This window comes from Eublepharis macularius, chromosome 6 (genome assembly GCF_028583425.1).
Source record: "Eublepharis macularius isolate TG4126 chromosome 6, MPM_Emac_v1.0, whole genome shotgun sequence".
Taxonomy (NCBI): Eukaryota; Metazoa; Chordata; class Lepidosauria; order Squamata; family Eublepharidae; genus Eublepharis; species Eublepharis macularius.
In genome coordinates this window covers 7,791,633-7,818,970 of record NC_072795.1, presented here as the reverse complement: position 1 = coordinate 7,818,970, position 27,338 = coordinate 7,791,633, and the positions used below count along the sequence as shown (strand labels likewise).

At 43.0% G+C, this 27,338-nt stretch overlaps 1 protein-coding gene across 1 annotated transcript; it reads left to right on the top strand.

Moving 5' to 3' along the window:
• Positions 1–646: 646 nt before the first annotated feature.
• LOC129331703 (cytochrome P450 2J4-like) lies at positions 647–26,937 on the top strand. Its single transcript, XM_054982141.1, has 9 exons — positions 647–858; positions 6,868–7,030; positions 9,017–9,175; positions 11,896–12,056; positions 15,364–15,540; positions 19,230–19,371; positions 20,066–20,253; positions 23,305–23,446; positions 26,308–26,937. Exons 1-9 carry the CDS (start codon positions 685–687, stop codon positions 26,484–26,486), a joined length of 1,485 nt encoding a protein of 494 aa, XP_054838116.1. The 5' UTR covers positions 647–684; the 3' UTR covers positions 26,487–26,937.
• The last annotated feature ends 401 nt before the right edge of the window (positions 26,938–27,338 follow it).

Here is a 27,338-nt window from a genome sequence, read left to right as displayed (position 1 = left end):
AATTAAGGTGGGCTAGTATGAGGAGTTTGGATGAAATATAGGAGTAGAACAGGTATGAGAGAAGTGGGTGGTTAGGAATGATTGGGGGGTGGAAGAGTTATTTTTTCCTCCTGCTCTCATAATATCAAAAGAAAAAAATTACATCTGTGTGTAATTCTTTATTCAGTCACAGAATTCACTATGGAAAGACTCTAAATCCTAATTGCTGAGATGGAAATTGGTGTGCTAACTGCCGTGCTTGCGTGTTTCCCAGAAGCATCAGGTTAGATACAATTGGAAACAGTATCTTGGATATGATGAATGTTTGGTCAAATCCTGTGAGGCTCTTCTTACGTTCTTACTGCTGTAGATATGACAGACTCAAGTCTCTGGCAAGATGGGGAGCCTTTCACAAGCAAAAGGGTGTAGTCAACACAACTCAGTTTAATTATCAGTTGTAGATATCAAAGAGCTACAACTTTCAATCATATAAGGTATTCAACACACAGTTCAGTTGAGAAAGTTTCTAAAACAGCAGATGTGAGATTGGAAGAAACCAAGCCAAAAGGAAGGGGTAGATGGAAATCTGTGGACTGTGATTGGGAACACACCCATGGGAGGGCAATTGCAGGATCTGGGATTCTGCTCTTAAGTTACAACACAATAGACAGGTTCTATTTGATACCAAGAAAAAGCTGCAGTGAAATGTTGGCTTTAAGCGCCATCCTTACCCTCCTCTTTCTGTGCTACCTGGTTGTAGAGTTCGTAAAGCTGCAAAGAAAAAGACAACAACATCCACCTGGACCTGCTCCTATCCCAATTCTTGGATGTTTATGGCAACTGAAATTCTTTCGATTAGACCGTGATATCCTGACAGAGGTATTTCTGCTCCGACATTGTGGTCAGTTGGGTGTTAAGCTGGAAGTTGGGTGTTATCGGCAAGTGAACATGCAGGGCTCTTACAGGTTAGAGCCATGGGTCATGTTGTTTAGCTGGAGCTATTCTGTAGCCACAACATGTTCAGAATGACTGCAGTTAATATCAAGAGAACTGTTGTGGTGATGGGATCTCTTGACTGATTGGAGCCTGCCGTCCTCACATTCTGGGCTCCGTGGAAAGGAATACCTCCTTGTAGCTTTTCTGACTATGCAGTCACCGTCTTTTGGTCTAAAAAAAACAAGGGAGTAATGTAGAGACTATTCTTTTGTTTCTGATGGGATAACAGAAAATGTCAACAACTAGAAGTAACATTTTTTTTTACTGGTGGGGCTCTTGTACTTCCCAAATCCAATCTTTTCATTGGGAGGATGGTTCATTAGTGACCCCATGAATAACTATGATTTGCAACTGTAAAAATATTTGCTACTGGACATGTCCACCCATGTACAAAGTATAAATACCATTGTTTAGTGAATGTTCTATCTGCTGATCATATTGAATTAGATTTTATAATGCACCTTGAGTCTCAGTGAGAAAGCCAGACTATAAATAATGCAAATAAAAACAAACAAACAAATAGGTAGGCTAGAAGCAGACCAAAACAGCTTTCAAACATGGAATCTTTTAAAGATGGAATCCTTCCGTTAAAAGCTGGGGTCAAACAAGTATTTTGGTCTAGCATCTAAAGGACAGTAATGTACCTGCCAGTTGAATCTCCAAGGGGGAAAATGGTATATCAAAGGTGAGGTGCCACCTTAAGAAAAGCCCTATCTTGGGTTTCCCACCCACCTAACTTCTGCAGGTGTGGACACAGAAAGCAGCACTTGCAAAGGAGATCTTAAACATTATCTTTATATCCCACTTTTGACCATAAAGTCCTTAATCATTCCAAATGTTATCTATAATGTTCCCTTGCTGCTCCTCAAGAAGTGGTTAATTTGTTAAAGTGTTTGTCTGATGGGCAGATATATTCATATTAAAAGTTGCAAAAAACTAGGAAGTGGAGTAGAAAAGAGCAAGAGTCCAGTAGCACCTATGAGATTATGAAATTTTTTGGTAGGGTATGAACTTTCATGACTCACAGCTCACTTCTTCAGATACCCTACCACACATTTTGTTACTCTTATAGGTGCTACTGGACTCTTGCTCTTTTCTACTGCTACAGACAGACTAAAACAGCTACCTAACTTGATCTATCAGAAAGGGGAGTGGGAGAGATGTTACAAAGAAAGGCCAGTTGAAAACAAGATCTAATCAAATCATTAATCGATCTATTCAGAGCTGACGAGCAATACTCCCACCTGCAGATAGTTTGGCAAAGTAGATTGGCTGTAGGATCAGATCTAACCTAGGAAAGCGCTGGGTGAAAAATAATAAATTGATAAAATTAGAAACGTAAAGGCTGAGCTAACTAACATCTGCAAGGGAGGGAATATGTGTGCAGCATCTATAGAGAATGAGAAATTACAAGCTGAATAGGCAGACCTACGTGATTGCCTAAAGTGCTAGAGGGCGGGGTAGGGAGGCCACAGGGGCACCAAATTATGGAATATATTAAACTGGAGGTTGAGCTAAGCATGCAATGTACTGTCCCACTGACAAGCCTATGTTGTTACGGGGTTCTGTCTCTAGGGGGGGAAGAGTACGTTTGGCCCCCATCCAAATGGCGTCTCTAGGTATATTCCCTTCATTTATTCATTCGTTCATTCATTCATTCACTCATTTAATTTTTGTTCGTTCGTTTGTTTAACACAGTTTGATGTAGAATGTATGCAGGCAAAAAAGTAAGTAAGGTCTGCCTATATTGAGTTTCACATATCAAATAATATTAACAAAATAAAAAACCACAACCAATACCAATGTTACCAAGATCTTACCCTTAATAAATATATATATATATATATATATATATATATATTACCAAAGGAAATGGGCTAAACTGCTGCAAACAGTGAAAACTAGTAATAACAATAAGACCTTTTGGCAAGTGATAACAGCCCAAATGAACAATAATGGAGAACATACTAATCCAAAAACCCCTCCTCAAGCTTGGATTAATCATTATAGTTTAATTTTTGATGTCTCTGATAATACCTCATTTGATGATAACAATACTAGCCCAGGTGATATACCTAGCTGGTCCTGACAAAGTAATTGAACTGATCTCAAAATTAAAACCTGATAAATCCCCTGGCCCAGATTGGATTCCCGCAGACGTTTTTATTAAATTTCCACAGTGGTGCTCCTTTCCCACAGCCAATTTATTTATTCTTATTAATCAGTTTGGGATAATGTCACAGTCCTGGCTAAATTCTATCATTATCCGCAGGGCTTTTCTTCTGGGAAAAGAGGTGATGGAACTCACTGGGACTATATGAGCGCATGCAAAGCACGCGTGAATTTCTGGGACCATGCAATGATGTCACTTCCGGGAAGTGACATAATTGTGTGGGGCAGAGCCATCCCTAGGAGCGCTCCTGCAATTCAGGTCTGTTTGCCTCCCCGCCCCTTACCTGGCATCAATGTTCCCTCTAAGCAGTGCAGTGTTGTGAGGCAGAAATCTACTTTGTGAGCAGCAACTTGTAAGTTTTGAGCAGGCCTTTTCCAAAACCAGAATCCATTTGATTAAAAGACTTTTGAATTGTCTGAGGCATTGGCATTGGGTGCCATCAATATGTTGATGGCACCCACTTATGTATGCGATTCTCAAAAGCTTATGCCTCAATGAAGTTGGTTAGTCTTAAAGATACTACTGGACTTTTTACTATTTTGCAACTACAGACTAACACGGCTAACTCCTTTGGATATTAAAGAGTGCATCTGTAATATATGGAATTCACTGCCACATGAAGTGGCAACTGCTAGATGGTGTTAGGTTTAAAAGTGGTTAGAGAAATGTGTGGATGAAAGGTATATTCACAGTTATTTTAGCATAAGAGTTAAGTGGGGCAGTATACCACCTGAGCCCAGACCAGGACAACCCTGGCTAGCCTGATCTTAGATCTCGGAAGCTAAGTAAGTAATCCCTCCAGGGTTGTTTCACAGAGGCAGGCAATGGCAAACCACATTTCTTGTCTTAAAATCATTTATGTTAACATTTTCATGGTGCAAAAACATGGTGCAAAAATAAGACTTGGAGTATGCAAAATGACTGATCATGGAAATGAAATAAACACCATGCACCTTCGATTAATAGAGCGAGGATAGAGCTGGTGGAATTTTGTATCACCCACAATGTAATTATTTTGAATGGCACTTCTTTTTTTCCTGATACTTCGGAGTCCACATATGTCTCTCCTTGGGGCTGCAGTGTAGTAAATTATTGCATCTGTTCACCCTCTATACCTTTTATTACTAACTTTGCTATTGGATCTAGAACGGAAAGCAACCACCATCCATTAGAGATTAATTTGTAAAAACAATTATCAGCCTAAAGAATCCTCTGCTGCACTGAATGAGCTTGAAAATATGCTGAAAAAAAATAAGGTAGCCCCCTGTAATAGAGAAAATCTAATTATACTGCTTGAATCTGAATCTGTTACCAACTTGAAAGTTTCTTTAAGTTCTGCAAGTTCTCTTGAAGATGCTCTTTGTTTCTATTATCAATTAACTGATTTGATTGGCTCCCTTGCTGAATCAACCTCTCCAATTTCACATAGCTCCATGTCCTGGTTTCATGTAGAACACAGTTTAAATCCTGCCTTTCTGCCCTCATCAAGGCCACCAAGGTGTCTAGCAAGTTAAAATACACATAATAAATATGTTGCGCTATTTTTGTATACATAATAAAAATCACATTCCAAACTGATTAAAACCAACCAAAATAATAACAGCAACACGTCTTTAAAACAGTAATACAAGAGCTAAAAACATACAAAGACATTTTAAAAAAACAATTAAAGCAATTAAAACATAGGGCACAAAAGAAAGAATGCCCAATGAAATTTTAAAAAGTCTTCAACGGTTGGTGGAAAATGTCAACAGAAGAGGACCGACGAATCTCCCTGGGGAGAGAGATGCAGAGTTGTGGTGCACGATTGAGAAGGCCCACCCCTAGATCTCCACCTGCCTAATTTCAGAAAATGAGAGCTAAGCTACAAGTGACGACTTACACAGGTTGGACACTAGTCGGCTTCCCTCAAGTTTTGATGGGAAATGTAGGCATCCTGTTCTTGCAGCTGTAATGGGGAGCCAAGCTGTAAAACCAGGACGCCTACATTTCCCATCAAAACTTGAGGGAAGCTGAAAAGTGTCCAACCTATGTAAGGCATCACTTGTAGCTTGGCTCTGAGGCTACTCAAAGCAGGGCCTCTGAAGATTACTTCATTGGTTGGGTAGGTTCATAAGGGAAGTATGTAGTCATATCAGTCCCAAGCCATATAGGGCTTTTCTTTCCCCTGCATAGTGAATGACTGCCTTTCATCCCAAAGAGAAAACAACATGCATAACACAAAAAGGAAGACAGAAAAGGACCTAGAGTTGTGTTGGCAAAGAGAAGAGAGAGTAGAGAGAATGAAACATTGCTGGACAGAGGTACTGGGAAGGAAGAACAGCAGGCATGTTTTGGGAGGGTGAAAAGAGGAAAGAACGAGTGGCAGGGAAATAGGACCAGGGAGAGCAAATTACAACATTTTTACATGTTTAAAGTGCTTTACGTGCATTATCTTTTCTGAGTCTTCGCAACAGCCCTGTAAGGTAGATCAATAGTTGGTCTTGCTGATGGGGAAGCTAGCTTAAAAAGATTTTTGTCAAGGCCATCTAGGGAGGTCAAGGAAGAGACGGACTCCCGGTTTTGTAGATCAGTCTCTTAGACATTGGCAAACTGGAATCAAGAGATGATGCAAAATATCAGAAGATACTGTCCACATCCTCAGACTGAATCAACTTAAAAGTATCCCAAACAACGGGAGAAGTTGATACCCTACCACCCTCTCACCATGTTCCCGCTAGTGTAGAGTCCAAGTCAGAATGAATGCAAGAGATTTTATCTGTGGTTGTTGTGGGTTTTCCAGGCTGTATTGCCGTGGTCTTGGCAATACAGCCCGGAAAAACCCACAACAACCATCGTTCTCCGGCCGTGAAAGCCTTCGACAATACATCGATTTTATCTGTGCTGAGCAAAATGGACACAGCAGGTCACTGAGCAATCTACCTCCTTCAGCAGGACAGATCCCGACAGGCCTCCAACCATCTGAGTTAGCGATGCAATTTTACTAATGTACCTTTTGAGAATATCACTCTTTCCATGAATGTTTGCTATAACACAATTTGTAAATACAGTTCACGTATGTTTTTCAAATATTTATATAAAGAAAACACAGACATAGTTAAATTTGTTAGATACTTAATTCGAAATTGTTATTCGTTAGGTTATCATGGCGTTTTTTGTTTCTATAATAGCGTAAACACCGAGACACTCTTTTTCTTTAACCTCCAGGTGGTGGCTGGAGATCTCCTGAAATTACGACTGATCTCCAAAATATAGAGATCAGTTCTCCTGGAAAAACAGCTGCTTTGGGAGTGGATTCTGTGACATTATACCCTGTTGAGTTTTCTCCTCTCCCCTCCCCTCCCCAAAACCCACCCTCCCCAAATCTCCAGGAATTCCCCAACTTGAATTTGGCAACCCTAGCCAGAGTGCCACATTTTTCTCCCTAAAGAAGGGAGCTTTGACTCTTGAAAGCTCATACACTGAGAATCTTGTTGGTCTCTAAGGTGCCATTGGACTCATTTTTCTCCTAGGATTTCCTCCAGCCCCAATGGTCTTCACCACCTCTTTAATCCCCTAAATTGGTTTAGTGGATCAGAAATGTGGTGGCTAACAAGGATCGTATTTCGTGGATCACAAATTGTACAGGCCTGGTATGGCAGTAAAGAGACCAGGATCACTAGAAGTTTGTATGAGGGATTTTGAAAAATTCACCTATCCTGGATGCTATTTTTCCACAGGTAGCCAAGTCCCACGGGGACATTTTCACTTTGTGGTTTGGTCAGGTTCCGGTGATTATATTAAATGGATTCCAAGCAGTGAAGGATGGCCTTACCACCCACCCCGAAGACGTTGCTGGTCGTCCAGTGACCCCTTTCTTCCAAGCTATGGCCAATAACAAGGGTAAGGTTATCTTTATAAGTATTGCTCGATAATATTTGATATTGGTTTACTTTTGTAGAACCTTGTTAGGAGCTTCGTACTCGTTGGATTACACTCTGAAATGCAGTCTCATTATAAAACAAGCATTCTGCTCCTCATAGAACGGATGCGCTTCATCTTCTTGGCATGAAATTTGGCATGAGGAATGTTCTAGCTGAAGCATACACTTCCTTCAAATTTCAGAGAATCCAGATGATGAATGGATGAATTACAGCGACTTAAATTTTGGTTGGACAAATTAAGGGTCGTTTGCTTCCCAGCATTTTTCCTTGTAAATTATATGTCCCTTATGAGTTGTTGACAAATTTGGAGGGGTGGTGGTGAGCCCTATAAATGTGATGCAGCAAAAATGACAAAAACGTGTTTTACAGTGAAATCCTAAGAACATTTTCCTGGAGTAAACATCACTGAATGTACTTGAGTCAGATCTGGAAAGGACCTCTTTAGGATGGCCTTACAGACATATTTACTTTGACACAAGCAGTCCCTTTCAAGCCGAGCTACAGTATATTCAACTAGTGTGTGCAATTATTATGAGAGCCCTGGAGACCAAATTAATCCGGACATTCATGCATTATGTTACATTGGAGAGCACAAATGAAAATGCTATCTAGTCTGAAAAATAATCCCATCAGGACAGATGTTGGGCTTTTTTGAAAAGATGACCAAGGTGGGACATGATAAAGGTTTATGAAATGATGCACTGTATAGTGAAATTGGATAGATAGCACCTTTTCTTCCTTTCCCATAATACTAATAGTTGGGGGCTCCTGAGCTGATGGAATCTCCATGTTCAAACGCAGTAACTTTCTGAATGTTTGTACTGGGATTCACCAACAGAGGGAGGCCTTGTTTCTTTATCCAGCTTCAATGTTCAAGGCAGGAGAGAAGCAGAAGTGGTTTGCTTTTGCCGTCGTCCTGGACTTCCTTGATGATCTCCCAGTCTCATTACTAACCATGGCTGATGCTACTTATAGCTCCCAAACTGTGACAACAGCAGACTAGTCTGGACTATGAGGCTGCTAGAGAAAAATGCACCATCTAGTTGCAACTAACTCAGGGCGATCCAAACCATGGGGCCTTCTTCAGAGGTCCTTGGAGGTCTTCCAGCCATGTGCTGACCATGGCCAACTCTGCTTAGTTCCCAAGCTCTGATGAGCTCCAGCTACTCCAGGCTAATCAGGCTGCTAACTATGAGTGGAAACACACAAGACAAATTTCACATGAAGAGCACTTGATTGGTCCCGCAATATTCCCTGGGAACGGTAGTCTTACCGACCCCACTCTCCAAGCAATTGGAGGAAAACCGAACAAAGTGGATTTTCTTGCAAAGAACAGCCACTTGACTGGAGAGATTCCCTTTCAAAGAGATTCTCTCACAGAGACACTGGAAAGATTCTCTTTCAAAGAGATTCTCTTTCAAAAATTCAATTGGCTGGTTTTCCTTTAGGAGCTCAGAAACTGGGTGGAGAGGGGATATGTAACGGGACCCTGCCAGGAGAAGAAAAATGGAAGGGAATGGGTTTCTCTCTTGCTCTCAAAATACCTTGGCTTTTTTTCCTGCCTCTTGTTATGTTGTTCCCAACCCCCCTCCTCCATCCTGAACTCCTGGAGGATTTTTGAAAGAGAGAAAGAGAGACAGAGTATGTGTGAGAGAGAAAGTCCCTCCAGTTGCAATTCTCCCTAGCTGAGATTTACATTAAGCAGCTGGGTTTTTTAAAACTACAATTCCCAGGGACCCTTGCAGGATCCGACACTCGCCTTTACGTCTTGTGTGTTTTGACTCTATGCAAACAAGAAACCAGAAAGGAAACCTTAGGTTGTCAGAATGAATGCTTCAATGTTGGTTTTGCCTCCTAATATGGTGGCTGTTCTGCTATCTGCATGAGTTCTTTAAAAAAAAACATTAAATGTATCTACGGTAGTTTTTTTGAAACTTATTTTCAGTGGCTTCAGGTATTTTCCTGGCAACTGGCCGCACATGGAGGAATCAAAGACGATTTTCCTTGATGACCTTAAAACGTCTGGGCTTGGGGAAGATGAACTTGGAGTACCAAATCCAAGAGGAAGCCCGCCACCTAGTGGAGACCTTTATGAATGCTAAAGGTATGGTATGCCTAAAGAAATGCATGCTTTGCTCCCCTCCCACCATAAAACAGCCTCTTTTGGGTTTTAAATAATAAAAAAACAGCTCCCCAGCTGTAAGTGTCTCTCTACATGAGAGATCTTACATGGGGATGCTCAAGTGTAAGGAGATGCAATGTTAGCTGGGAAGCGTAGTTTAAAAAGACAGAACTGGCCAAGATCACTCCTCAGTGGTTTGTTAATTTCATCTTTGCCTCCCTGAAGGCTCTGTCAATTTCATCTCCCCTTCAGGGAGGTGAAGATGAGTTTAACAAACCCTCTGAGAAGCCAGCTCCGCCAGCTCCATTGTGTAGACAATTGCACTGAGCAGGTATCTGATGCTATCTCTCATAAGAACATAAGCAAAGCCATGTTGGATCAGGCCAGTGGCCCATCCAGTCCAACATTCTGTCACACACAGTGGCTAGAAATCCAGTGCCATCTAAAGGACTGTCAGTGAGGCCAGGACACCAGTAGCCCTCCCACTGCCTTCCTTCCAGCATCAAGACAACAGATGACAACAGACATACATCTCTTTGGGACAAATCCTGTTTGATCTTCATGAATTATATCTGAAATACATTGTCTTAATCTCTCTACCATTATTGTTGTAAAAAATTTATAACCCACACATTTAATAATGATAATAGTCTATATGATTGTTGTAATAATGGATCATTCCTTTCTTTATATATTTAAGTTTAATTTGCTTCTTGCCAAGTTGATGTATATACTTTTTCTATTTTATTTCATTCATTAAACTTTGTAAGGGTATTGCTAATATATCTTCAAAACATTTATAATACATTGCTGTCAGTCCATCTGGACCCAGCATTTGTTTATTTTTAATTTTTTAACAACATGGTTAATCTCTTGTATGGCTATCATTTGATTCAAAATTCTTCTCTGTTCAAATGTAAATTCTTTAATTGATATGTCAGAGAGTTATTTCTCGATCTCTCCCTCATTGATGGATTCTTCTTTTAAAAGATTTGAATTATTTTTGAATTGCTCTTTTATTTCTTCGTCGGCGTAGACTACTTGATTTCTTTTCCTAACACCAGATATCCTTTTTCTCTCTCTCCCTTTTCTTAAACAATACATTAAGTATCTTCGAGATTTATGTGCAGCTTCAAAATGTCTTTATTTTAAATATTTCAGGTTTTTCTGCATTTCATCTCATGAGGTTTTCAAAGCAACAGAGCAGAGGTGGCTTGTCATTGCCTTCTTCTGCATAGCAACCCCAGTCTTCATTGGTTGTGTCTTATCCAAGTCTGAACCATGGCGAACTCTGCTTAGCGTCTGAGCTTTGATAAGAGAAGGCTAGCCTGGGTTATAAGGGATGCCATCAACCTACATTTCTAGCTGGAAGAATCTGTCTGAAGTTGAACTCTCCTAACTATTTATTTCCATAGATATTGCAATCTAAAGTCCAAGGAGGATTTCTTACTCTGCAAGGTTTTGTTTCCATGTGAATTCTGTGTCCACCTGTCATTTTCAGTGTTCATTTGATCACAGCAAGAGCAAATCCAGTGATTGGGTGTAGATATTTAGGTGTCATTAATGATTTGCTGGAACTCAAGTATGATATTAAATATGAGTTCTTCTTGCTACAAGATACCACAATATCTGATGCAGACAGCTTTCACTCTCAGAAGCTTATACCTTGGAAACCATGTTGGACTTCGAGGTGCTAGTGGACTTGAACCTTGATCTTCTGTCACAGAACAAAACAGCGACCCATCTGAAACTGTCTCCTTATCTCATTATGGGAGGATTTTGCTGTCAGAATGTCACTATACAGGGCTTTTTTTCTGGGAAAAGAGGTGGTAGAACTCTCTATTATCACATGTGCATGCACAAAGTGCGCATGCACTCCCAGAAATATGTGATGATGTCACTTCCAGAAGTGATGTCACTCCCAGAAGTGCCGTTGCTCCCGGAACCCAGCACAATGAGTTACGGTGAGATAAATGTTAGTAAGCTTGGAAAATTACACTATTTTGAGAAAGGGTTTGTTTCCTTTCTGTATCCTCTACAAAAAGTGAAATCTTCCATTCCCCTTCCCAAACGTACCATTTCTTTGGAATCATATTTTAAAATATGCTAGAAGGAGGGGGCCTCTAAAAATCCAAAATCCATCTCACAAATCTAAATTCTCTCTCTCTCACTCACTTACGAATGAAAAAAGCAGAATGAACTCAAAGCAGCTAGGCCTCCTCTGCAGAGCCAGCACTAGGCCCGAACAGTGTCTGCTTGTGCTCTCTCTCTCTCTCTCTCTCTCTCTCTCTCTCACGCACGCACACACACACACACACACACACACAAACACACACACATACACACACACACTCACGAAAGCAGAATGAACTCAAGGCAGCTAAACCTCCTCTGCAGAGCCAGCAACAGGCCCAGGCAGTCTGCTTGTGCTCTCTCTCTCTCTCACTCACGAAAGCAGAATGAACTCAAAGCAGCTAAGTGTCTTCTGCAGAACCCGCACATGGGCAGATTCTAGAACTTCCAGAACAGCGTTCCGAAGCATTCCCCCTCAAAAAAAGCCCTGTCACTATATGATCTTGGTTCTGAGGCAATTTATTATTTGATTTATTAATTAACAAAATCTTTACTCTGCCTATCTGCCCCAATAGAGCCACCAAAGCAGCTAACAAATTAAGACTGACTCACACTCATCATAATTTCAGGAAAGCCGATGAATCCATCTTTTGCCCTCAAGCTTGCTGTTTCAAATGTGATCTGTGCAGTCGTCTTTGGGCATCGCTTCTCCAATGATGACAAAACTTTCCATCACTTACTGGAAGCCGTGGAATTTATATTCAAATTTGCGGGAAGTCTCTATTATCGTGTAAGAATCCCATCTTTTTTCTTTTCCCATTTTCCAGAAAAATGTGAAATATTACTAGATGATTTGTAATGAGGGAGGAGTTCTTATTGCTTATTTCTAGGCAGGACATTATTGGTTTGGATTGAGATCTGTAAGTTTTTTCGGGTTCTTGAGTTCTGGGATCATTATTTTCCATGGGGAATGTATTCGGACATCTAGGACAGCTGTTTATAAAGATAATTACAGTAGATTTCACAGAACATGGTCCTCCCTCTAATCTAAAGCCCCTGTAAATTTCAAGCAGATTGAACAAAGGAGGTTGATTTTACTCACTTCCCAAAGTAGCCACAGTAAGTTCTCCCTACTAAGTTCTAAAATGGCTGTCAAGCAGCAGCCAACAGGAGAGCTCCAGTCAACCACCAGCATTTAAAAAAAATAAAGTCCCATCTGCATTCATTTCATTTCCCTATTTTTACAGTGACTGCCAATTTTAAAAAATTACCTTTCCACTGAAAACTGCATTTGCCATCATTCTTTCTTGTAGTTTGTTTTTTGTTTTCTTTCAGAAAGTGAGAATGGCTTTCCATTGCAGACCCCACCCCATCCTGTCAGTCTGCCATTATTCCCTATGATTCCCTACGAGGAACGTGGGGGGTGGTACAGTCACCTTTTCAGCCAAATGACACCAAAATCGCAGCAGAGCTTCGCTGGCCTATCTCCCAAAGAAACCTCAAATGTAAAAGAAATTGGTCAAAAGGGGGAGGGATTTTACAGACCCCAAAACTAGTTCCCTTTCTGCACAGCTGCACTAAGTTATCTCTGCTGTTTCCTAAGATGGCCACCAAGCAGCTCCCTATGGGAGAGCTGTAGCCAGCTACTAGGATTAACCACCCCCCACCCGTTGCATTCATTTCATATTTCTACTTTTATAGTGACTGACTGACAATATTTTTTTACCATTCTGCTGAAAACTCTTCATTTGCTATCCCTTCTTGCTGTGGTCTTCAGTTTACTTTCTCTTATACAGTGAGGGAGGCTTCATTTGCAGACTCTCCCCTGTCAGTCTGCCATTACTCCCCATGAAGGTCTACAGGGGAATAGGTGCTGGCATCATCATCCTTTTCACCAATTGTCACCAAAATTGCAGGAGAATTTTTTCTGCCTGTCCAGCAAAGAAGTCCCAAGTTTCAAGCAAATTGGACAAAGCGTTTGAATTAGATGAGCTTCTGAAGATGTCCAGACTTCCTACTTTCATAGGGGAAAAAATATTCTATCCACCCTACAAACAGGGCTTTTTTCTGGGAAAAGAGATGGTGGAACTCAGGATCGCACAATGACATCACTTTGGGTTAGCTGGAACAAGGGGGGAGTTTTTTAAAGTTTAAATCACCCTCGGCGAAAATGGTCACATGGCCAGTACCCCCACCCCCTGATCTCCAGACAGAGGGGAGTTTAGGAGTGGTGCGGAGGGCAATCTAAACTCCCCTCTGTCTGGCGATCAGGGGGTGGGGCCACCGGCCATGTGACCATTTTCAAGTGGTTCCGGAACTCTGTTCCACCATGTTCCCGCGGAAAAAAAGCACTGCCTACAAAGGACAGGGGAATGAGAATGGCAGCTCTCTGCAGCTTGAGATTGGCTGGAAGTGCTCTGTGCTCTTCTCTTGCAAGGGTCTAACTGGAAGAAAGAAATGGAATTGTCCAGGAAATCAGTGGAATAAAAAATAATAAATTATAAAACAAAACATACGGTCCTGCTGCATGGCTGGTAAGCACTGGCAATTGGGGGGGGGACCCAGGTATTTTCAGGGAGGATATTTCTTTATTCCCAACCATCTTGGATTCATGGAAAATCAAAATAATGATGAGAAACTTGATTTCTTTGCTTATTTTTGGCTCAGCAATTCTGTGACGCACACCCCTAGACGGTACCTTAAAAGCCCTTCAAGACCTAGGGCCTTCATGCACCTCCCATGATACCCAATGCACTCCTCCAACAGCCCTCTCCTTACAGTGCTTCTCTTAAGATTATCCTAAAGGCAAGAATCAAGACATGGGCTTTATAAGAAGCAGGCCCTACCAGAGTGAGATGTTCAGTTTGGAGAAGAAGAGCTTGAGGGGAGACACGATTGCTCTCTTTAAGTATTTAAAAGGCTGTCACTTAGTAGAGGGAAGGGAGCTATTCCTGTTGGCAATGGAGGATAGGACTCCCAATAATGGGTTAAACCACAGGAGAGAAGATAACGGCTGTATTTTTGGAAAAATGTTGTTACATTAATTCAGCAGTGTAATCAGCTGCCTAAAGATGTGGTGGGTTCCCCCTCATTGGCAGTCTTCAAGGATTGACTGGATGAATACTTGTTGGGGATGTTTTAGGCTATTTCTGCATTGGGCAGAGGGTTGGGCTCAGGGCTCATTTTGAGGGGGAATGCATAGGAACGCAGTTCCAGTAGTTCCCCAAAGAGGTCACATGTCAGGTGGCCCTGCCCACCTGATTTTCGGCCATTTTGGGCCCATTACAGCCTGGATTGGGGCCGAAACAGCCAAGATGTCAGGGGGTGTGGCATATGCAAACCAGTTATGTTAATGACACACTTCCAGTGATGTCAAGGGGTGTGGCACAGGCTAAGGAGTTATGCTAATGAGTTCCTGCAGCTCTTTTTCTACAAAATGGCCCCTGGCTAGACCAGAGTTGGACTAGATGGTCTCTAAGGCATCTTCCAACTCTATGATTTTATGATTCTTAATGCACATCACTATCTATCAACCCTCTCCCCGTTCAGGGCAGGGAATGCCTGACCCAAAGCTCCCATTCCCCTCAGCAGGGGAAAAATTAAAAACTCACTGGTGCTGTGAGTGTGATAATGTCACACTCAGTATTACAAATGATCTTGTGTCTGAAGAAGAGAGCTTTGACTCTTGAAAGCTTACACTCTGAAATTCTTATTGATTTTTGATGTAGAAAGAGTGGTGGAGGAAGAAGCGGGGCTAGTGGTTGTCGGAGGAAAGAAAAGGGACTGGAGAGGGTGAAGAGAGAGTAGCGAGGACCAGAGGAAAGGAAGTGTGAATGGACATGAAAATTCAGCAATATGTTAAGAAACTGACCCATAGTAGAGAGACATTTATTCCATAGCTGAGGTTCATTTTGTTTCTTCTTTTGTTACAATTGCCAGTTACTCCGCTTTGTTAGATTGTTTGCACCCATAGCAAAATGCAAAATAGCTAACACCCACACATCTAAGACCCACACGGTAGTCTCTCTCTCCTCCTTTGCAATCAATGAAGTCAAGGCACAGTATCTTACCATCACTCTTTGATTTACCTTCTGCAGCTATACGATGTCTTTCCTTGGGTTATGCGCTGTGTGCCAGGCCCTCCGAAGAAGACACTGTCTTGCTGCGAGTCGGTGTGTTCATTCATAAGGAAGGAGATCAGTATCCACCAGAGCAGAGGAACTTCAGAGGAGCCGGCAGACTTCATTCATTGTTACCTGGCTCAAATTGAGAAGGTCAGTGGCTGCTTGTTGTGCTAGACGCCAGTCCACTTTTGAAGACTTATAGTTCTTTATTTCTTTTAGTTATGAAGACAATTCAGGTAGAGTTCTCCTGCATGGTGGTGATTTAACTAGACAGAGCTCTAAATGTGGCAGTCTTTTTGGCTACTAGCACAAACTCAGAAGGTATCCTAAGGCCACCTGTGAGCCCCAGCCACCTACTGTGTAGTTTGTGAATAATTATACTGATGTGGTTAGGAGGGAAGGCCCCTTGTTAATGTTTGTTTTTGAGCCCCTGCAGAGCCTGGACATGCTCCCAGGGGCTGAGTGGTGATGTCACTTCTGAAGTGACGTCATTGCGCCTGTGGGGTGGCACATGTGCATGCTTCATGCGGCATGCACCCCTTCTCCCCCAAGGTAAGTGCCAAACCCCTATCCCCCGCCCGGAGGTTGAGGGACGCTGGCAACCATAACCCATCTTGATCTATCTCCATGGAAGGCACCACATTTAGCCATACAGGATGGAAATCCACCAGATACCTGTAGAAGTGAGCTGTGATTCACTCATACCCTGGTGAACCCGCACCACCCAGCCCAGGCCACAGCCCGTGATCAGCTGGGCTATGCCCCACCCCCATCCTCTCCTGAAGCTGTACAGGGTCAGGCTGCAGCCTGGGCTGGGTGGCGCGGGCTTGCCTGGTGGCCACCTCGTGCTGCCGGACCAAGAGGAGCTGGGAGTGTGGCCAGGGTCGTGCTCCCTCGGCAGCTGCCTCTGAGGTGTGGTGGCTGGATAAGGCAGCCCAACTGATCATGCCTGGCCTGCCACCAGGCTGTGGGAAAATGGAGCAACTGCTGGGCGAGCACAACCGGCCCAGAGTGCAGCTCATCCCCCGCCAAAGGGCCGTGGGGCCAGCGTGCACATTGCTTGATGGAGCCGTGGGCTGAGGCCCCTGCTCCCAGCGGCAGCAGGATGAGGCTGTGGCTGTGGGAGGAGGGAAGTCTCTGTGATGAGCAGCTCTGCCCATGCTCCAGCACCCGGGCACCTGAGCTGGGGAGCCGGGTGGGCTGTGCGGTGGGGTCCTCTCTCGGGTGTGTGTGGGGGGGTTCCTTCTCACCTACGGGCAGTGCAGCCCAGCAGCCCATTCCGGCAGAACCCTTGAGCTGCAGAAGGGCCATCGGGGTGAGCAGTGAGCAGGGAAGTGATCAGTGAACAACTTCCATAAGCTCTACCCAGATCGACTCTTAGAGCCAAGCTACAAGCCAGACAGGATGCCTACACTTCCCATCAAAACTTGCAGGAAACTGACATGAGTTTTCCTTGTGTCAGGCATCACTTGTAGCTTGGCTCTTAGATGCTATATGATGACCAAACTGTCAGGTTAGATGTGGGCGAAAGGGACAACTTTCAAGGACATTTATGATGAGATCCAGAGTGAAGCAGGAATGCCTAGTGGTTCCACTCCTTTTAAATCTATATCTGAATGGTCTGGCCCTTGCTCTTAAACAAGATAAATTCCATCTGCCAAATTTTGGAGCTCTAGACTTTCCTATTCTACTCTGTGCCGATGATGTAGTTTTAATATCACAATCTCCTATTGGGGTTCGAAGGCTAATACAAAATTTTTCCAACTATTGTCGGGAGCACAGCATGACAATTAACGTTGCTAAGTTAAAGATTCTTGTTTTTAAAAAACGGAGAAGAGACTGCAAATGTAAATGGAGATTAGATGACAACAAACTGGAGCAGGTCAGATCTTTCAGATATCTTGGAATAGCTTTTGATGATCACTTATCCTGGAAGTCCCAGTATAAGGCTGTTATGGCTGTATAAGGCTTCTTCTGGAGTAGCTATAAAGCATTTCTTCTATAGAAGACCTTCCATCTGCAATCACAGTTTTTAACACCAAAGTGATGCCCCAAAGACTATATGGAGCAGCAGTTTGGATCTGTAAAACAGATGAAAGTATAGATTGACTGTTTTTAGGCCAGATATATGGACTACAAAAGCATGTGGCAGGTACCGCCCTCAGATTAGACATGGGCCAACATTCTATCGTAGGTAATTGTGTCGTAGGGCTAATTAATTTTGAAACTGGTAGATTAAGACTTGAGGGTAGCTTGCCTTTAGATTCCAAACACAGCTGCGAGTCGGTGTTTTCTCCGCGTCTCCAAACAGCACCAAATTTCCAGCCACTAGCCAGAGCAAATCTGGGCAGTAAGACCTTCAGCTGAGATGTTAAAGGAAGACCAAGTGGATAAACTCATGATCCCTCTTTATCCAGAGCGATTTCTCAACTGGAGTTGCCTCTCTAGTCATTAATCAAAGCTTCGTTGTCTCTCCCAGCTGGGAAAGCTTCAGGCAGCCATGCCCTCAAGTCACATGTCCCCCTGTCCAAAATATTTTTTTCAGGGAACAATTGTTTACTATTTTATTTGAAACATGATAATTACTCCAGTGCATGGAGCCAAGCAACAGAAGGAAAACTGAATATTATATAAAATTCAGAGGATGTAATCACGGCTCTAGGATGGCCTTTAGCTCGTAAAACAATCAAGAAATTAATTATGAAGGTAGATGTGGACAGCACCATCTCTAGAGCTAGGAGGGTCTGTTCTTCCCTCTATATGGGAATTCCTCCAAGTTTTATGATCCCAATGGATTTGGTGGGCCTAACAGTTCCAAAATACAGATGAACAATTATGCTCGCAACATTCAATGCAGTACCTCGCACAGTCTCTGAAGGCCACGTTTTGGGTATACCTTTTTCAAATAATAATAATAATAACAACATTTGATTTATATACCACCCTTCAGGACAACTTAATGCCCACTCAGAGCGGTTTACAAAGTATGTTATTATTATCCCCACAACAAACACCCTGTGAGGTGGGTGGGGCTGAGAGAGCTCCGAGAAGCTGTGACTATCCCAAGGTCCCCCAGCTGGCTCCAAGCGGAGGAGCGGGGAATCAAACCCGGCTCTTCAGATTAGAGTCCCGCGCTCTTAACCGCTACAGCAAACTGGCTCTCAGATATTGTTTGTGCTTTGGGTGTTATCAGTTCTGTAAGTCCTCTTTTATTTGAATAGTTCTGGTACAACAAGGCAAGACAGAAATGGATGAAACCCCCTGACATTACACTGGACAGAGTCTACAGTAGATATTTTAGTTCCTAAATTGCTAGCAGATTTAAGAGTAGAAAATTTACTCATTTTAGCCAAATTTTTAGTTCAAACATTGAGAATTCAGGCAATAGATAAGAAACTTGCCTTTTTGTAGTTTACGTCTTAACCCTCTCTGGCCTGAATTCTTCCTTTCTTCCTCATATTTTCAGTTTGATGAACACTACTTAAGGCTAATAGGTTAAAAGAGTAGAGTAAGAAATAAAAGAAATAAAGACCATGTTTTCCCACTTTTTTCTAGTCTGAAAAGTCTCAGAGACTCTTCAGTATTTCCTCAAAGGAAATGTGCTCCAACCCCTTAATCATTTAGGTTGCCGTCTTCTGCATTTTTCCCAGCTCTGCAATACCCTTTTTGTGACCAGAGCTATATAGTATTCCAAATGAGGCCACACCATTGCTTTATGCAAAGGTATTACAATGCAGGCTGTTTTATTTTCAGTCCCTTTCCCAGTGCATGTAATTTTACAGCTATAGGTATTACTTTGGAAATAGAATATACCCTTTTTCATTTATGTTGTCCTGCAGAGCAAAGACCAGTTGAAACCAGCCTACGATGAACACAACATGATCCAGAGCATATTCGACCTGTTCTTGGCTGGGACGGAGACATCCAGCACCACGCTTTGCTGGGCATTGCTCTATATGGTGGCTTATCCTGATGTCCAAGGTGAGTGGAGAATGCGATCCATTACGAATCCTCCGCCATTTTGGAACTTAACAAATGGGTGGCAATGGAGCAGAAGAAATACAGTGACACATTGGGAAACATAGCGGTGTAGTAGGTAGAATGTCAGAGTAGGACCTGAATAACTCAGGGTGAAGCTACAAGTGACGAATGACACTTGAACGGCAAGTGTATTTCTCCCTGTTCACTTGTGCTCCACTCAATCCACTTGCCGTTCAAGTGTTATTCGTCACTTGTAGCTTGGCCCTCAGGTTCGAAACTCCACTTGGACACTGAAGCTTGTTGGGTGACCTTGGACCAGTCATGCACTCTCAGCCTAACTTACTCCACAGGGTTGTTGTGAGGATAAAATTGAGGAGAAGAGAATGAAGTAAGCCTCTTTGGGCACATAAATGAGGTAAATAAATAATTAAATAAACATTTAATATGGAAAAACTAGGTATTTTGCTTGCTCAACTGTTCACGCTCAAGTTTTTTGGAAGGAAAACAAGGAAACTTGTTCTCTAATAATGTATGGTAATAAAAAAGCCTTTTGTGTATAACACCACGCCCTCTTTTTAAAGAGGATTGTCTTACATTTAGGGTCACCTTCCGTTTTGGTAAATACAGTATTGTTTGAGAACTGGCGTCAGCCCTTGCAATTCTCTCTATGGATCATCTATTTGGTTCCCCTCAGCAAAAGTCCAGAAGGAGATAGATGCCACCGTGGCTCCCCGCCAAATGATCTGCTATGAGGACCGCAAGAACCTGCCCTACACGAATGCTGTGATTCACGAGGTCCAGCGCTTCAGCACCATTATCTCCATTGGGGTATCCCGGCTTAGTGTGAAAGACACGATGATCCGACAGTTTCCCATTAAAAAGGTAAACAAATCTCTTTTCTATAAAACTTGCTTTACTTTTATTATTTTAGGGTATAACTCAGACCTCTTTCTTTCTCTCCCCTCCTCTCTCTCTCTCTCCCTCCCTCCCTCCCTCCCCCCTCGGACAGTATATCCAGTGTTTTTTATCTAAGAAAAGAGATGCCGGAACTCATGACAGAAATGATTTAAAGAAAGAGAGAAATACATAATACACAAACAGAAAAGCACAAGCCTTTTGTCCTGGGCTTCCTTTGTTTCTACTCTAAGCTTTACAAAAAGTTTAATGGATGCATCTCCCCCAGTCTAGATGGGAGGGTCAAAGGCGGTGCTAAACCTGCGTTCCACTGTGTTCCAGCTGGGAAAAAAAGCCTTGGGTAAATCCTTTCCAATTTTAAGAAAAGTTCAGAAAGAAAATTACATTCAAGGATGAAGGAAGTCTTCTAAGTTCATCAGGATCTTGAGAGCATAGATGCCCGCTTTTGCTACCACATCGAACAGACTTTGAGAGAGCTATCTTCCATACTTTTGCCTGATTCTGTTTTAAAGTCATTTAAACTAGTGGTGGGCATATGCCCCATGCTTCCATTTGAAACTAGGCTCAGCACACAAATGACTACCTTTAAAATATAGGGAAATATTCTCCAAACTCTGTTGCAACCTTTGGATAAGATTACACTTCCAACTTGACAAGGAATGTAGATGGTTCTGAATTTCACATAAAACTGGAGATCTCAAGTTTACCTTCTTGTTCGTCCATCACTGGTGACTGGCCAGAGGTTTTGGGCCACCCACAGAGATTGGCCACCACTGGCAGGCACCCTGGGAACACACACAGTGTGCATGCTCTTGGGGGGGGCATGATGACATTACTTCCTGAAGTGACAGCATCGTGGTGGCCCTGGGTGTCCTCCCACACTTCGTTGGGGCCAACTTTGGCTCCAAATGGGCCAGAATCAGCCCCTCGGAAAGCGTTGAGCATGCTGACGGCTGGCATGATGATGTACCATGCCCCGGACAAGAGATAAGTGCCAGGTCCTCCCCCCCCCACCAGGAGGGTCTAGCAACCCTCTTCCTTCCTTGTCCCCCATTGCCTTCTGCCAAATTTACCATTTGGGTGGAACACTAGCAGTGAGAAGGTCTCTCTAGAAGCCTCTCACTCCTTCCCCCCTCCCCCTCCCCCTTTGGTTTCTAGAAAGTGTCAACAACCAGGGCGTTTTTTCTGGGAAACTGAGGGCCAAGCTACAAGTGACGAATGACACTTGAATGGCAAGTGTATTTCTCCCTGTTCACTTGCCTTCCACTCAATCCACTTGCCGTTCAAGTGTCATTTGTCACTTGTAGCTTAGCCCTCAGTGGTGGAACTCAAGATTGTACAATGATGTCACTGGGTCACCTGTAACAAGGGGGTTACAAGGGGGGGGGGTTTAAAAAGTTTTTTTTTAAGTTTTTTTAAAAGTTTTTTAAAAAGTTTAAATTGCCCTCAGCAAAAATGGTCACATGGCCACCAGCCATGTGACCATTTTTAAGAGGTGCCGGAACTCCGTTTCACTGTGTTCCCGCTGAAAAAAAGCCCGGTCAACAACTAGCACCAAAGTCAAGCCTGGAAACATAGATCTCCATGATACTGGAATACATAGACCCAGAAACCCTGGAGAAGTATATATACCTGATGTCCTTCAACCTGGGATAATGCTGTTGTAACCTTCTAGTTGGTAGAGTGATGGACACCAGAGGAAAGGAGGCAGAGGCCTCCAGAGAGAGATCCCAGTTTCTGTCAGTGCCACTGAAACTGGGAAGGTGATCGGTTCTTGTCTGATCTGGAGTATGTTCTGTGGCAGAGAGGAACTCTTGGGGCTACAATGTTTGCTTCCATTTGCTCTCCTCAGGGGCTCACCATACGAGACAAAATACACTTGAATTACATGGGTAATTCAAGTGTATTTTGTAATTAGAGTGTATTTGAGTGTAATTCGAGAGTAATTCAAGTGTATTTGTCTCATGTGGTTTGACCCTCAGTCCTGATATTTTGTGAAAGAAATAATCGCTGCTGTCTAAGGAACACTCATAATTAACTTCCCTATTTTAAGAAATCTATCACTTTATTTTTAACTGATTACCAACCTCTGGCAGAACCTAGGTTCCTATGCCATGACTCATAGGTTTTCCCAGGAGCTTTTGATGGTGGAAAATCCAGCAATAAAAATCTATCGGATCACTCTTTTTTATATGCTGATTACCAAATTGAAGAGACAAGACGTCCCTTGGCAGAAGCCATGCTGGTTCTTCCTCACCTTGGCTTCTGTAACAGTTGTGGTCTTAATAAGTGAAATTGCCTGGTCTATAATTCACTCCTTTCGAGGGCCTCTTCCTCTCAGAGAATTCACTCAGCCCTTTGGCCAGTGCTTCTACACCTTCTGAGGCCTCCTGAGGTAGTCAGATTGTCAACCTTGGAAGTTTTCTAGAAACACGGCAAAAGAATGTTATTCAGGAGAGCATTTGAGGAAGGTTAATATGATGGAATTTGATGGCAGCCATAATGAGGTGGGTCATAGCTGAAATATGTTCTTTTATGGTAGTTTTAATAATAACTTAATAACATTCGATTTATATACCACCATTCAGGATGACTTAACACCCACTCAGAGCAGTTTACAAAGTATGTTATTATCCCCACAACAAAACACCCTGTGAGGTGGGTGGGGCTGAGAGAGCTCCAGAGAGCTGTGACTAGCCCTAGGTCACTCAGCTGGCTTCAAGTGGAGGAGTGAGGAATCAAACTCGGTTCTCCAGATTAGAGTCCCGTGCTCTTATCCACTACACCAAACTGGCTCTTTAAACAATGGCTCTGCTCATGTTAGTCTAATTCTGTGTTTGTATGCCTCCATGTATCCCTATGGAAAGAAAGGCAGGAAATAAATAGTTTAACCAATAGTTTCATATACATATTTCTCTGAGATCTTTTGTTGGTGGAGATCTTATTTATGTGGGCCTCTTAATTTTCCCTCAGGTTCCTTGAGGGAGAAAACTGAATTCTTGGTTTCCCCCTCCACAGGGCATTATCATTTTACCAAACATCGCTTCTGCCTTGATGGATCCTAATGAATGGGAGACTCCCCGGGAGTTCAATCCGAGCCACTTCCTCGACAGAGATGGGAAATTCACCTGCCGAGAAGCCTTCATCCCATTTTCTATAGGTGACGGCACAGATGACTAACAGCTGTTTTAATGAATTGGAGCTTTGAGCTTGAATTTGGAGAAAAAAATTTAAAGAAAAAATTTAGAGGACAAGCTCAAATGTAAAGAAATCCAGCGTCACTTAAAAATATGTGCATGCACTGGGCAGGAGTGTCACTTCCCGGCCCTAACACTGAGAACTAAACTTACTTCTGACTTCTTGTTCAAGATGGTTTCTTTTCCCTTCAGAACTTGGAGTATCTAGGAGCAGAACCACAAGTGACAAAAGGCACAGATTGGACACTTGTCTGCTTCCCTCAAGTTTTGATGGGAAATGTAGGCATCCTGGTCTCGCAGCTTCGCTCTCTGACTGCTGTCCAATGGACTTTTCAACTGTCACTTGTCCAACATTCCGCCAAGCTGCCTACATTTCCCATCAAAACTTGAGGGAAGCAGACAAGTGTCCAATCTGTGCCTTTTGTCACTTGTGGTTCTGCTCTAAAAGTGAGAGTCTTTCGGACAAGGCTGGACTTGGATTCTCTAGATGATTGTGGCAGATGCCTGGATTCCCCCCCCCCCCCAGACAGTAATAATTTCACCACCACAAAACAGAAAAGCTTTGCTGCTTGTATTTCTTGTCCATTGTGCAACAAATCCCAGAGGGGTATCTGTGCTAGTTGTATGCAACTGAGGGCCAAGCTACACATGACGAATGACACTTGAACGGCAAGTGGATTGAGTGGAGGGCAAGTGAACAGGGAGAAATACACTTGCCGTTCAAGTGTCATTCGTCATGTGTAGCTTGGCCCTCAGACAAAAAAATGCAGCCTTGCAGCACCTCATAAACAAAAAGATTTAATGAAGCCATAAACTTGCTGAGATATAATTTATCAGTAAGATTGTTTCATTCATGATTATGGGTTAATATTGCAGGTTTTACATTATTGCATGGTAAATGTTGTTGTTGTTCTCGTTATTTCTCGTCTGAATGACACCTGAACGGCAAGTGTATTTCTCCCTGTTCACTTGCCCTCCACTCAATCCACTTGCTGTTCAAGTGTCATTCGTCACTTGTAGCTTGGCCCTCAGTTCATCCACATTGGTTTCTTAAATCCTCTACCACGTTCCCTTCTTGCCGGGATGGTGATAGCTTAAGCCTGAAAGAGCTCATCTCCCTTTCCCTTCCTGCATTCTTGTCCACGGAATAACTCTCATCATATCTCTACTTTTATTAAAGTTTTTCCTACTTAAATCTAACCTGCGTGCCTGGCTACAAACTTGTGGCACCCCACAGCAAAAAAGAATTCACTTCTCCTTAAGATTCTCACCACCTTTAACCTGTAAACCGACTCTTTCTTGTTTGTCAGTATCTAGTCCAGTATGGCCGAGCCCCTCATCACTTCTTCCACCATTTGAGAAAAGACGGTGTCAGCCATACCCTGGGGCCATAGTAGAGTTGGTCTCCCAGCACACATCAGGGAAATCAAAGTTTCCCATAACTACAAGATCATGTTTCTTGGATACCCTATTAAACTGCTCATGGAGGGCAGAAGTCACCTCATCTCCTTGGTCAGGTGGTCTGTAACAGACAATAATCCTTGTATTTCCTTCACTCAGGGCCAAGCTACAAGTGACGAATGACACTTGAACAGCAAGTGTATTTCTCCCTGTTCACTTGCCCTCCAATCAATCCACTTGCTGTTCAAGTGTCATTTGTCACTTGTAGCTTGGCCCTCAGACCCTTTCCACTGGGTTGTTACCAGGGGTCATTTCGTAGAAAAAGAGCGGGAGGAACTCATTAGCATAACTCATTAGCATATGCCACGCCCCTTGCCATCACCGGAAGTGTGTCATTAGCATGACTGATTTGCATATGCCACACCCCCTGACATCACCTATCCTGGCTGTTTTGGACCCAAGCCTGGCCATTCAGGGTCGAAATTGGGCTCAAAATGGCAAAAAGAGGCTGAAAATGGCCAAAAGGGGACCAAAATGGTCAGGATCGGGCCACTGCTGAGTGGGAAAGTGATCCACTGCCCATCAGAGGCCCGATCTGGGCCGTTTCGGCCCCAATCCAGGCCAAAATGGGCCCAAAATGGCCAAGAGTCAGGTGGGTGGGGCCACCTGACATGTGACCTCTTTGGGACACTGCTGGAACTGCGTTCCTGCATGTTCCCCTTCAAAATGAGCCCTGGTTGTTAGTCTCTTCCTGACCTTGATTGACTGACCTTGATCGACCAATGGTCTGTACAAGACAGCTTTATGTGATTTCACCTGTTGTGTCTGGCTCTAAGCTTGAAGGGTCCTGGCAATATTTACATGGGGAAAAGTTATCTTGGTAGTGTGCAATATTGGAAGATGAAGTGTGTTTCCGTCAGCCGTTGACCGTAACAGAAAAAAAAGAATTAACGGGTAAGGCAGAAACATCAAAAAGAGAACAGCAATCAATCGCTTTCCTCAAACGCAATGACATAAAGCCAAGCTACAAGTGACGAATGACACTTGCCTGGCAAGTGAACAGACTCACGTGTATTCCTCCCTGTTCACTTGCCGTTCACTTGCGCTCCACTTGATCAAGAGCTCCGTCCTTGCCATTCATCACTTGTAGCTTGGCCCTTAGGTGGTTTCCCTGCAGTTGAATGCCAGTACAGCATAGCGGCAACAGGGCTTCCACGTGGCAGCTCTCCAGGGCATTTTCAGGTATTTATAAATTGGCAATTGAATATTGTTATAGTCATATAACATTATCACAATGTATCTATCAGTTTCTCTGAATTCACATCTGTCATTTTTCAAAACAACTAAATGTGCGATGTTTGAGGCTCTTTACAATGCATGTGTGATTATGGAATTAATCTCTCTCCTCTTTTTCCCCCTACAGGGCATCGGATGTGTCTTGGAGAACATTTGGCAAGGGTGGAGCTCTTTATTTTCTTCTCCAATCTCTTGAAGGCCTTCACCTTCCATTTGCCAGAAGGAGTGAAAGAAATAAACACAGAACCCATTTGGGGGGGAACTTTGCAGCCGCACTATTTTGAAATCTGTACGAAACCTCGCTAAATCTTGTGGGGCTGAGTGTGTGTGCCATGGGGAAGCTGCAGTGCACTGCATTCAGGCATCTCATTTTCTTCTGGAAGTGTTTCTGGCTTCTTTGGAATTGTGAGAATCTCAGGTTTCATTGTAAGGTTTTCTAAAAATTCCTTCATGTTTGCAGAAAACACACCTTAATCCTTTTTGAGTATTTTTTTCCAGGTTTATTGTAGATTGTTAGTTTTAGAGGTAAGAGCCACATCAACCCAAGATGGGAAGATGGCAACCAAGCCCAAAGCTCAATATTGTGGCAATTCTGCTGCCGCCTTAGACAGTCAAAGACTCCATCTTGACCTGTAAGAGGTTAAAGGACATGACTTCCAGATTTATGGTCCTGGCTGATCATAGGATTGTAGAATCCCCCTTCTCCCTATATTCTGTTTCTGAGGTGTTAACATATTAAACTATGGGGTTACTATTGTTTTGTGCACATAATTGAATTTGTTTTATTTGTATATGCATCATACATCTTTTCTGTCTTCTTTGCTCAGCCTCTTTGGTTTACTCAGCAGAAACTGGTCATGCACCTAAACAAAATACATGGATATAATAATAGGAGACTGGAATACAAATGTAGGATACAAAGCAGAATTAAACATTGTCAGACATGCTGCACGAGTCCCTGGCTAAATAGCCATCTCAGCAGCTAGTACCTGTGAAGGAGAAAGGGAGGTGGTGGGCAGGGCTTGCATCCCAGTGGCCACTTGCTGCAGATCAAAGGGAAATAATCCATGCATCCAGCTGCCCCTCAACGAGTTCTCCTTGCATCATCTTATATATTCATATCCAAGCAGCCCTGATCCGAGGATACTTAATTCCAGA